The following is an 11,433-nucleotide window of genomic DNA, read 5'->3' as shown; positions in this document are numbered from 1 at the left end:
GCGGTTTACAAGTATCTTGTTGAGAATTTTTGCATCTATGTTCATTAAGGATATGGGTCTATAGTTTTCTTTTTTGGTTATATCTTTACTTGGCTTTGGTATTAGAGTGATGCTGGCTTCATAGATGGAATTTGGAAGTTCTCCCTCCGTTTCTCTCTTTTTGAATAAATCATGTAGTATTGGATGTAGATCTTCTTCAAATATTTGATAGAATTCTGCTGTAAATCCATCTGGTCCTGGGCTTTGTTCAGTCGGGAGGTTTTGTATTACTGTTTCAATTTCTTTTTGTGTTATGGGTCTGTTTCAGTTGTTAATCTCTTCTTGGTTTAGTTTTGGTGGTTTCCATGCCTTTTGATATCTGTCCATTTCTTTTAGGTTTTCAAATTTAGTAGCCTATGTTTTTAAAGTATTCCCTTATAGTGTTCTGTATCTTTCTGGTGTCTGTTGTGATGTTTCCCCTTTCATCTTTGATTTGGTTGATTTGGAGGTACTCTTTCTTTCTTTTGGGTAACTGGGCTAGTGGTCTGTCTATTTTGTTTATCTTTTCAAAGAACCAGCTCTTGGATTTATTGATTCTTTGTATTGTTTTCTTTGTTTCGATTTCATTAATTTCTGCCCTAATTTTTGTTATTTCTTCTTGTCTGCTGGGTTGGAGTTTCATTTGTTTTTGCTTTTTAAGTGTCTTGAGTTGCATTGTTAAGTCATTTATTTGTGTTGTTTCTGATTTTTTGATGTAGGCACTTAGACCTATAAACTTACACGTAAGGACAGCATTCAGCATGTCCCATTGGTTTTGTTGTGTTGTATTGTCCTTTCATTTAGTTCCAGGAATCCTTTTATTTCTTTCTCAATTTCTCTTTTGACCCAGTCATCATTCAGGAGTGTGTTGTTTAATCTCCATGTGTTCATGTGGTGACTAGGGCTTCTCCTTGGGTTGATTATAAGCTTTGTTGCATTGTGGTCTGATAGAGTGCATGGAATTATTTCATTCATTTTGTATTTGTTGAGGTTTGTTTTGTACCCCAGTATATGGTCAATTTTGCAGAAGGTTCCATGGAGTGCTGAGTAGAAAGTATGTCCTTTGATGCTTGGGTGGAATACTCAGTAGCTGTCTGTTAGGTCCATTTGATATATGGTGTTGTTTAATTCAGATATCTCTCTGTTAAGTGTCTGCCATGTTGACCTATCTACTGGAGACCATGGGATATTGAAGTCCCCTACTATTAATGAGTTGGGATTAATCTGGGTCTTAAAGTCCTGTAGTATTGTTTTTATGAAGTTGGGTGCACCAGAGTTTGGTGAATATATGTTCATGATTGTAATATCTTCTTGGTTTATTGTTCTTTTGATCAGAATGAAGTGGCCCTCTTTATCTCTTCTGATTAGTTTTAGTTTAAATTCTATTTTGTCAGATATTAGAATTGCAACACCTGCCTTTTTCTTAGTACCATTTGCTTGGTATATTTTTTTCCATCCTTTCACACTAAGATAGTGCCTGTCCTTGAAAGTGAAATGAGTTTCTTGCAGACAACAAAAAGATGGGTTTTCTTTCTTAATCCATTCACCCAGTCTGTGTCTTTTGACTGGGGAGTTCAGTCTGTTAATATTTAAAGTTATTAATGAAAGATGTGTATTGAATCCTGTCATTTTTATTTCTGCTTACATTCTTGACATAGCTGTACTTTTCCACAGTTATACCTTCATTGGATTTCTTTCTGCATCCCTTTGGGTATAATCATTCCTTTCTTCAACTCTTTGTATTGCTTCCACAACTCTCTGAAGGGCTGGTTTTGTGGACATAAATTCCTTCAGCCTATTTATGTCATGGAAGATTTTTTTTCCCCTTCAACTGTAATAGACAGTTTGGCTGGGTATAGTAATCTGGGTTGGCATCTGTGGTCATTTAAACTGGGAATACTTTGTTCCAGGTTCTTTGGGTTTCGTAGTTTGCAATGAAAAGTCAGCTGTAATCCTGATGGGTTTTCCTTTATATGTGACTTGTTGTTTCTCTTTTTCAGCTTTCAGTATTGTTTCTTTGTTCTGTACATTTATTGTTTTTACTATGATGTGCCATGGAGAGTTTCTTTTCAGGTCCTGTCTGTTTGGTGTTTTATATGCTTCTTGTATTTGTATGGGCATGTCTTTCTTTAATTTTGGGAAATTTTATTCCACAGTTCTTTTGAAGATCTGGTCCCTGCCATTATCTTGTGATTCTTCTCCTTCCTGTATGCTTATGATTTGTAAGTTTGGCCTTTTTACGGTGTCACAAAATTCCTGCATATTCCATCTTGTGCTTTCTTAAATTTTTCATAATCTTTGCTTGAGTGGTCTAGTTTGTCCACTTTATCTTCCAGTTTTGATATTCTGTTTTCCATTTCATTCGTCCTATTGGTGAGGCTTTCTCCTGTCATTTCTAATTGGCCAACTGAGTGTTTCACTTTCTTCTTCATTTCAGCCTGAGAAGTCTTCAATATTTCTAGTTCTTTTCTGAATTCTTTCAGAAGTTTATCCCTATCTTCCTTCAGTTTTTTTATTTCATTTTTTTTGTGTGTGTTCTTTAAATTCACTGAATTTTTTTTTATCATGTTCATAATTATTCTTTTTAGTTCCTTTTCTTGCATTATCTCTTGGGGGTTCTTATTGTACTCCTCCAAAGGATTATTGGTATTTGGTGGGGATATGTTATTTTGGTTTTTCATATTATTATTTTTTCTCAGTGATTCTGACATGTGAATTTCTTTTGTATTTTCTCATTCTTGTGTGAGACTCAACCCTTCAAGTTTAGGTCTGCTTCTTTTTGTGAGCTTTATTTGCCTTTGTGGTTTACTTTTTGGGCATGAAAAACTGGTTCATCTAAGCTTTCAGTTCTCTCTTTTGATTTTATATTGGAGTGGCCAGATTGCTTTTGTCTTCAGGAGTTCCCACAGAGGCCCAAGTCAGATGAGGATCAGATGCTCTCAGGCTTTCTCTTAAGGCCTGGATCCCTCCAGGAAAGATTTTGGCCTCAGGAATTTGGGGGTTATACTGGCCTGGAAGCAGGGCCCTGGAAAAATGTTGGTCTTGGGCAGCTGGTGACCTTGCCACCCAGAGATGCAAAGGGAGATGGGGGGCAGAATGAGGCCCCTAGTGCTCCTGGGTACTGCAGTGAATAAATGGGTTCATCTGGATGTAAAGGATCAGGAAGTGGAAGGTCAGCCCTGCCACCCAGGAAAGAGGCTGGCAAGTTGTGCAGCCCAGGGAAGCAGAGGGAGTTGAGGACTGGACGAGGCCCAGGGGGGTGCTAGGGATCTCCAGAAGGAACTGGGTCCCTGTGGATGCAAGGGATCAGGAAGCAGTGGTGGTCCTGGGCAGGGAGGTCAGCCCAGGCATCCAGGAAAGAGGCTTGGTGGGCCATGCACCCCAAGGAAGCAGAGGGAGGTGAGGGCAGGAGCAGGCCCAGAGGTCTCCTGGGAGAGAGGCTGGTGGGTTGTGCAGCTCAGGGAAGCAGAGTGAGATGAGGGCATGACTGGGCCCAGAGGGCTCCTGGGTGCCTCAAGAAGTAACTGGGTCCATCTGGATGCAAGGGATCAAGAAGCAGTGATGGCCCCCGGACCAGGAGGTCAGCCCCAGCATCCAGGAAAGAGGCTGGCAGGCGTACATCTCAGGGAAGCAGAGGGAGATGAGGGTAAGACCAGGCCCAGAGGCCACAGGCCCTGGGGACAGTGAGAAGGAACTGTGTTGGCCTGGATGCAAAGGATCATTAAGCAGTGGTGGTTCCCCCGGTGTCTGGGGCGCCAAGACAAGGAATGGGACAGGACCCTGGCTAGGAGGAGAGATAGGTAGGGGTGATGAGAGAGTGAATGAGGCTGGGGGAGTCAAGGCATGGAGGAGGCGATTGACTTACCCCAGAGAGAGGCCTGTTGGTCGTGGAGGCCCAGGGAAGCAGAGGGATGTGAGCAGTCAGTTCTTTTTTGTTTTCCAATGAATAGAGTGATGGATTTCATCTAATATTTTATATTCTGTTTTGATTTTTTTCTTTTCTGTTGTTTTTTTCTCCCCATCTAATGCACAGTGTTTATCTTCCTCATTCAGTAGAAAATTGAATTCTATTTCTACATTATTTTTTTCCACACCTATATTTGAGGTCATGATTTTTATCGATTATGGTTTTTCTTCAAAGAAGAAATTTTTAGGAATTTGAAAATTCCCATCTTGGGTATAACAATGATCCAAAATTCCTTCAAATGACATTTGCTCAATAAATATTTCCACAGACTTTCATTTCTTTTCTAGTTTATTTGTAGTTTTCTTCCACTACTACTTAAAAATACATGATCATATTTTATTTTTTACTTTTTCTGAATCAGCCAGATTCATTTAGCTGGCCAGCCACTGCACCTCTCTGGGCCAATTTAGAGAATGCTGCACTAAGTGGGAGGGGATGGGAGCTTTTAAAGGTTAAGTCCAAAAGGTAAAGTCCTTGAAAAGATTTACTCAAAGAGAAGCAGTCACATGTTTGTTCTTGTACATGGGCAAGCAAGCAATTCAATCAATTTTTAAAAACAGCTGTTTTAGATGATACTGGCTTTCCAACCCATAATGTGATCTTTTCTAGAATAATATGAAAAATTTTCATTCTTATTTCATCTAAGTAACAGTCATTGAAATCCTGTTTATCTACGAAATAATTCAGATCTTGCTAATATTTTTATATCAGTATCAATTTTAAGCTTTTTTCTACTTGGGCTTTGTATTATAAAATTAGAAATCATTATGTACCAAAAATTTGCAATTGTTCACCATAAAAATTTCTTTCTACTAATATGTACTGATCATTTTATCTATTCTACCTATTTTTGCTTGCAGTCTGCTTTCTGATCTATGGGGATTGATGCTCCACCTTGTTTATATATTCTTTTAGCTGTTCGTTTGTTTGCCATAATTAGCTCTAGGTTTCTGAATGTCATTGTCAGTAAAGTGTGTTTCTTAAACAGAAGAGCTACTTGAGTCTTACTTTGAACCCACTCTTCTTGACCCTGACTTTTAATTGATGACCTGAGGAAATTTTCATTTAATATTATTGTGGGAGAATTTTTTAATTCAAGATGATTTTGCTGGTGTTTTGGCTGTTAGAAACGTTGACTAGTATTAACCTTTATTAGTATTAATATTGATCTCTACTTTGTTTTCTGTGTTGCTCACAGTGGATTCCTCCTGGAACATGGTGCATTCATCAATTACTTTTTACAGTTGTATTCTCACTTCTGTTCCCATGAATGAGACTTTCTCCTCTGTGTATCTTATTTGCTTCCACAAATTCTAAAGTGATGACTTTCTTGCCATGAATTGGTAAATTTCTTCAAATGAACTTCATCCTCCATCAATTTTTTTTTAATGAAAAGCAGCTCAAGTTTTTTTGTTCCAGTGCCATTTTATGAAAATAGAATCCTGTGGTTGAGAGTAAGTGGGAAATTTTATCGTAAGTTTCATTTTGAGACGTATCTATTTTCCTTAGACTAGAATGAAGTTTTATGAGTGAAAAGCAAATTCAAATGCATGGGAACTTTTGGACAATCTAGCATGCTCCATCCTCGGCTGCTGTCAAGTATTTGCTTCATGTTGAGGCTCATTTTATGGTATGAATACTGATAAGTAGAGAATGTTCTTAAATTTTTACTTGTTAGATGTACCAATTATTTTAAGTTATGGAAAAGAAAAGAACACAGAGAGGAAAGGTCTGTGAAGTATGAAACAACCATCTTCCCTTCCTCCTTCTATTATAGAAGAGCACTGATGCAACTTTTACTGACCCAGACTTTCCCTCCAGGTGCACTGAGCTTGTCCACAGTGAAGAGTTGGTGTGGGTGTTCCTCCATTAATTTTAAGTGATACCTTTTCTACAAGTCAATTTTAGTTAATTTGTTCACTTTCAGTATGATAAATGTATTTTTACATTGTTTCACAATGTTTTGCCTCTGGTTTTTCTTGACAAGAGATCTGATGTTGTTACAAATTTCCTTCCTTTGTAATTAGTTGGCATTTTTTCCTCACAGGATTTAGTATTGATTTTTTTGCTTACTATTTTTCTCATGTTGCCTATCTGGCTTGTTATGTAGAGCCCTGTTAATACTTACTTCAACTTTCTAAATGACTCTTCTTATGATTTTATATCCATTTATTGCTGTGTTTTTCATATATTTTCTAATTTATTTTTACTGAATAAATTTTGTCATTTAGTTTTGATTTCATCTCCCTCTTTTACTCTGTAGATTTTTATTCTTGTTCATTTGAATGTTTCTCAAGGTTGGAAATTTTATCCATGCATATTACATGTTCTTTATGGATCTGTGAGTGTGTGATTGTCTCAGCTTTATTCTCCATATTGAAATGTTTTCTTCTGTTTTTCTTTGCCTGGAGAACTCAATTCTTAGAAGACATCGGAGGGTTTATAACATAGAGAAACCCTGCAAATGTGAAGAATGTGACAAATTCAATACCCAAGTCTCAAATCTTAGAAAGCATAAATATATTCATACTGGAGAGAAACCCTATAGATGTGAAGAATGTTCCAAGTCCTTTAGTCAAATGTCAAGTCTTAGCGATCATCTGCAAATTCATACTGGAGAGAAACCCTACAAATGTGAAGAATGTGGCAAGACCTATAGTAAAATGTCCTATCTGAGAGTACATCAGCGAATTCATACTGGAGAGAAACCCTACAAATGTGAAGAATGTAGCAAATCCTTTAGAGAACTGTCAATTCTTAGAAAACATCAGCTAATTCATACTGAAGAGAAACCCTACAGATGTGAAGAATGTAACAAGTCCTTTAGGCAAATGTCATATCTCAGAATACATAAGCGAATACATACAGGAGAGAAACCCTACAGATGTGAAGAATGTGTCAAGTCCTTTAGTCGAATGTCAAGTCTTAGAGAACATCAGCGAATACATACTGGAGAGAAACCTTACAAATGTGAAGAATGTGGCAAGTCCTTTACCCAAACATCAACTCTCAGAACACATCAGCGAATACATACTGGAGAGAAACCCTACAAATGTGAAGAATGTGTCAAGTGCTTTAGTCAAGTGTCACATCTCAGAGTACATAAACTAATACATGTGGGAGAGAAACTCTACAGATCTAAAGAATGTGTAAAGTCCTTTAGTCGAATATTAAGTCTTAGAGCACATCAGCAAATATATACTGGAGAGAAACCCTACAGGTGTGAAGAATGTGACAAGTCCTTTAGATATATGTCAGATCTTAGAGCACATCAGCGAATACATACAGGAGAGAAACCCTACAGATGTGAAGAGTGTGGCAAGTCCTTTATTCAAATGTCACATCTGAGAGTACATCAGCGAATACACACTGGAGAGAAACCCTACAAATGTGAAGAATGTGGCAAGTCCTTTACCCAAACGTCAACTCTCAGAACACATCAGCGAACACATACTGGAGAGAAACCCAACAGATGTGAAGAATATGACAAGTCCTTTAGTGGAATGTCAAAATCTTAGAGCACATCAGTGAATGCATACTGGAGAGAAACTCTACAAATGTTAAGAATGTCAAGTCCTTTAGTCACTTGTTGCATCTTAGAAGACTTCAGTGAATACATACTGGAGAGAAACACTACTGATGTGAAGAATGTGGTCAGTCCTTTATGATCAGCTCCACTTATAAGAAACATCAGAGAATTCCTATCGGAGAGAATCCCTACAATTGTGAGTAATGTAAGAAATCCTTTAAAAATATGTCTTAGATTAGAGCACATCATGGAAGTCATACTTGAGAACAACCCTACTAATGTGAAGCATGTGACATGTCCTTTAGTCAGATTTAATGTTTCAACAATGAATTCATACTGGAAAGTAACCATTCCGATAAGAAGAATGTGAACACCTGAGAGCTCAGCACATAGAAGACATGAGACAATGCATACCAGAGAGAAACCCCACAAATGAACAGGATTTAAGAAGTTCTGTATTTGTATTTCAACTCTTAGAGAACATCAAAGAATTTACAGTAAAAGGAGACACTGCAAATATAAATGTGGCAATTCCTTTAATAATATGTCAACTTATTATTGTATTAATTATTGTGGCAGTTATCAAAAACTCATACTAAAAAGATAGTTTGCAATTGCAGAGAATGTGGTACTTCTTTACCCTTGGCTCAATCCTTAGAAAGCAAAGCAGAATCCATACTAGAGGGATATATCTAAGTCTGGAAAATGCTCAAATGCTTATATTTATATATTATAAAACTTCATAGTGTACTGAAGGAAAACTTAGAATTAAGCCCAAATTGCAAAATCTCTAATAAAAATTTATTTTTAGTTCATAAGTATGAGAAACTAGAAATATAATTACTGTGAGAAAGACTTTACTTTCCCATCCAATCTTGTTGAATGTTACAGAATCTTTATTGTAGAGAAAACCTACAGATAAACCATGTCAGCCACCATTTACAAATGGCTCCTGTCTTAGGAAGCATCAGAGATTTCTTAGTGAACAGGAACCTCACAACACTGAAAGACAAATACTTCATTATTAACTGTCAAAGAAGACACTGTGTGAATAAAGCAGTGTGCTGGATAGTTTTAGTGTCATCTTGACACACCTGGAGTAGGGAGTCTCAAGTGGAGAATTAATTCCATTTGACTGGCTTGTGGCCATATCTGTGGGGTAATTTTCTTGATTGTTGAGTGATGTGGGAAGGCCCAGCCCACTGTGGGTGGAGCCATTCCTGGGCAGGTGGTCCTGTACTGTATAAGAAAGCAGTGTGGGCAGGGGCCAGGGGAGCAAACTAGTAAGCAGCATTCCTCCATGGCCAGTGCTCCAGCCTCTGCCTCCAGGTTCCTGACAGGAGTTTGTACCTTGGACTCCCTGATGAACCCTGGGAGATATAAGCCAAATAAACCCTTTCCTCCCCATTTTGCTATTGGTCAGAGTGTTTCATCAAAGCAATGGAGAAACAAACTAGAACAAGAAACTAAGTATCATTGAGTTGCCGCATATTCTCTAAATATCATGTGAATATGTGAAAATGCTAATACATAAACACAACTTGGAAAATCCTAAAGTGCACGAAGTTGTTGTATCTTAATTTGCATATGAACGAGGAAAAGATTTATGAAAATATCTTTTTAAAGGTGGAAATTCCATAATAAAAAGACCAGGACAGTACAGTCCCTATAATATGACAAGCAAGAAAATTATAGAAAAAGTTTTTAAAATTTATGTTATTTCGATATTTTCATCAAATATTATATATTTTGATAGACATAACTTTTACTTAGAAACATTTGTATTCTCAAAATTCATACCATAGGGTAGTTTGACTTTCAGCTAAATTCATATTTTCACTAAGCATGGTGACTCATACCTATAATCCCAGTACTGGGAGGCAGAGGCAGTCGGATCTCTGTAAGTTCAATGCTAGGCTGGTGTACCTTGTGAGTTTGAGGTCACCTGGGTTACAGGCAGACTGTGTCTCAAAAATATGATGTCCCCAACATTCCTATTTTCTGATTTATAAAGGACATTATGAAAACTTATAACAATAGTTGACTCAGATTTGAAAGGATGTATTTTTGTTCAGTGCATTAGCAATGCTTCATTACTGCCGATTGTTCCACGAGTAATTCATGGACAAGGAAAATTCATCACAGTAGATATATTTCCTTTTGATGAGTGAGAATGCATTTTAGTGTGATATATGTTTGGCATATTTCTGCCATAGGAAAAGAAAAGGAAAATCCTGAGTATTCTAAAGCAATCATTTCCAATGACTCAGGTGAGAATAACCTGCAAAGTGTATTAATTTAGAGCTTTATGGCACAATAGAAAGAGTGGTTAAATGTTTTCAGTATTGCTTAATGTAGTAAAAACCATAAGAGGAAAATTAAAACTTATCTCCCAAAATTTGTGATTTTAATACTGTCCTATTACATTTTAGCCTAGTTTTTGAAAATTGCAGATAATGATAAAAATTGAAAGTCAGAGTATTAATGATGGAAAAGAAAGATACTATGTAAGATACGATTATAAATTATTGTATTTACACAAAAGTATGAATACACAAAATGTATATTGATACATGTGTAGATAGAATCATATCTATAGGAAACATTGTGTTCCCAGTACTGTGACTGTTTGAAAATTACACTACTTGTTAGCTGAATTTGGAAATAAAATCAATATGTCTTGCTTTCTAGGGATTATGTGATAATTAGTTTCAATAAGTTGCTTCATGAGAACTGATGAATCCATAGTATGTTATGAAGGCATCATTAATATTACTTTCACTGTGAATTAATAATGACTCATGTAAACTTCATAAATGACATCAAAAGTTTGTTTTGCTTTATTTATCGGGTGCACTAAGAATGCACTTCAGTGTGAAGTAAGAGTGCTGGGCTTCAGTCCCCTGCTAATTCAAAACAGACAATTCTGAATATTTGAGATGAACTATACATTGATTAATAAGATGATTACATGAAAGTCCAGTGAACTACTAATATTTTATTAAACTAAAATTTTATATATTTTTGTAGGTATTCTTGAATGTTATTAGTAAAAATTTTCTGCAAAGCTAAATATAGAGATAAGCAAAAATAATCATTAAATAGTTATAAGTATATTAACATATTCATTCATGACTATAATAAATTTTAGTGTTGCTCTTTGAGAGTGTTGTGTAATGACTTCCAAATTGTCTATTAATTTAAAGAAATCCTGTTTCTTTAGTTCTTTTAAGATATATTTTGAATAAAATGCACTGAAATTATTTTGAAACTGTTTTAAAACTTCATATAAGTTGATATTTTAATAAATCAATCATGTGTTTAATGATTTAACAAAGAAATTCTATGAAAAAATACTATCTTCCTTCCAAATGGAAACTCTCACATCTTTCAGCGGACGATAAGCGAAGGCTAATACAAGGATAATCTTTCAAGTTTGGGTAAATCTGTGGATTGGTTTTTCCCAGGGATCTGTTTCTTTGGAACTTACTCTCAAATAATTATATGATATATTAGAGACATTATGATAAATACATTGAAGATTACCTGGCCTTGTCATTTTAATCCTAAGTTATGACCTATTTAAAAATTGTCACTATTTTTCTTTGCATCTGCCCTCCACCTCTTTGTAGGACAACTGAATACATTTCTTTTACATTGAAAGAAAGGTGTAAACATGTGAGACTCTCTGTAAAGTTCTTTTTAAGACTAAGACAACATAAAGGAGTGCTTACATGTATGTGCACCTTCTACAAACTGATGAAACTGATGACTACAGACTTCTGTCACACCGGTTATGTGTGAGTGAAATTCCTCTGCTGTGACAAAAGACCTGAAATATGAAGCAAAGTGAGAAGCCTTAAAAAAAAAAAAAAAAAAAAAAAAAAACAAAAACACTGTTACACTGTTTTTTAAAAAT

At 36.1% G+C, this 11,433-nt stretch overlaps 1 protein-coding gene across 2 annotated transcripts in view; it reads left to right on the top strand.

Moving 5' to 3' along the window:
- LOC103739401 (zinc finger protein 678-like) overlaps positions 1–8,720 on the top strand; it is a 14,390-nt gene extending 5,670 nt beyond the window's left edge. The window contains exons 1-2 of one of the 2 annotated variants that reach the window (XM_029566816.1): positions 4,826–5,203; positions 6,397–8,720. In XM_029566816.1, the coding sequence (XP_029422676.1) occupies positions 5,201–5,203; positions 6,397–7,503 (1,110 nt within the window). In that variant the 5' untranslated portion in view covers positions 4,826–5,200 and the 3' untranslated portion in view covers positions 7,504–8,720. Of the gene's footprint in view, positions 1–4,825; positions 5,204–6,396 lie in introns of those variants that run through there. The other variant, XR_003850569.1, reaches the window with a different exon arrangement.
- Positions 8,721–11,433: the final 2,713 nt, after the last annotated feature.

Source organism: Nannospalax galili, unplaced genomic scaffold, assembly GCF_000622305.1.
Source record: "Nannospalax galili isolate Female #2095 unplaced genomic scaffold, S.galili_v1.0 scaffold1699, whole genome shotgun sequence".
Taxonomy (NCBI): domain Eukaryota; kingdom Metazoa; phylum Chordata; class Mammalia; order Rodentia; family Spalacidae; genus Nannospalax; species Nannospalax galili.
Note: the sequence above shows the minus strand (reverse complement) of the source record. Positions and strands in the feature narration are given on the sequence as shown.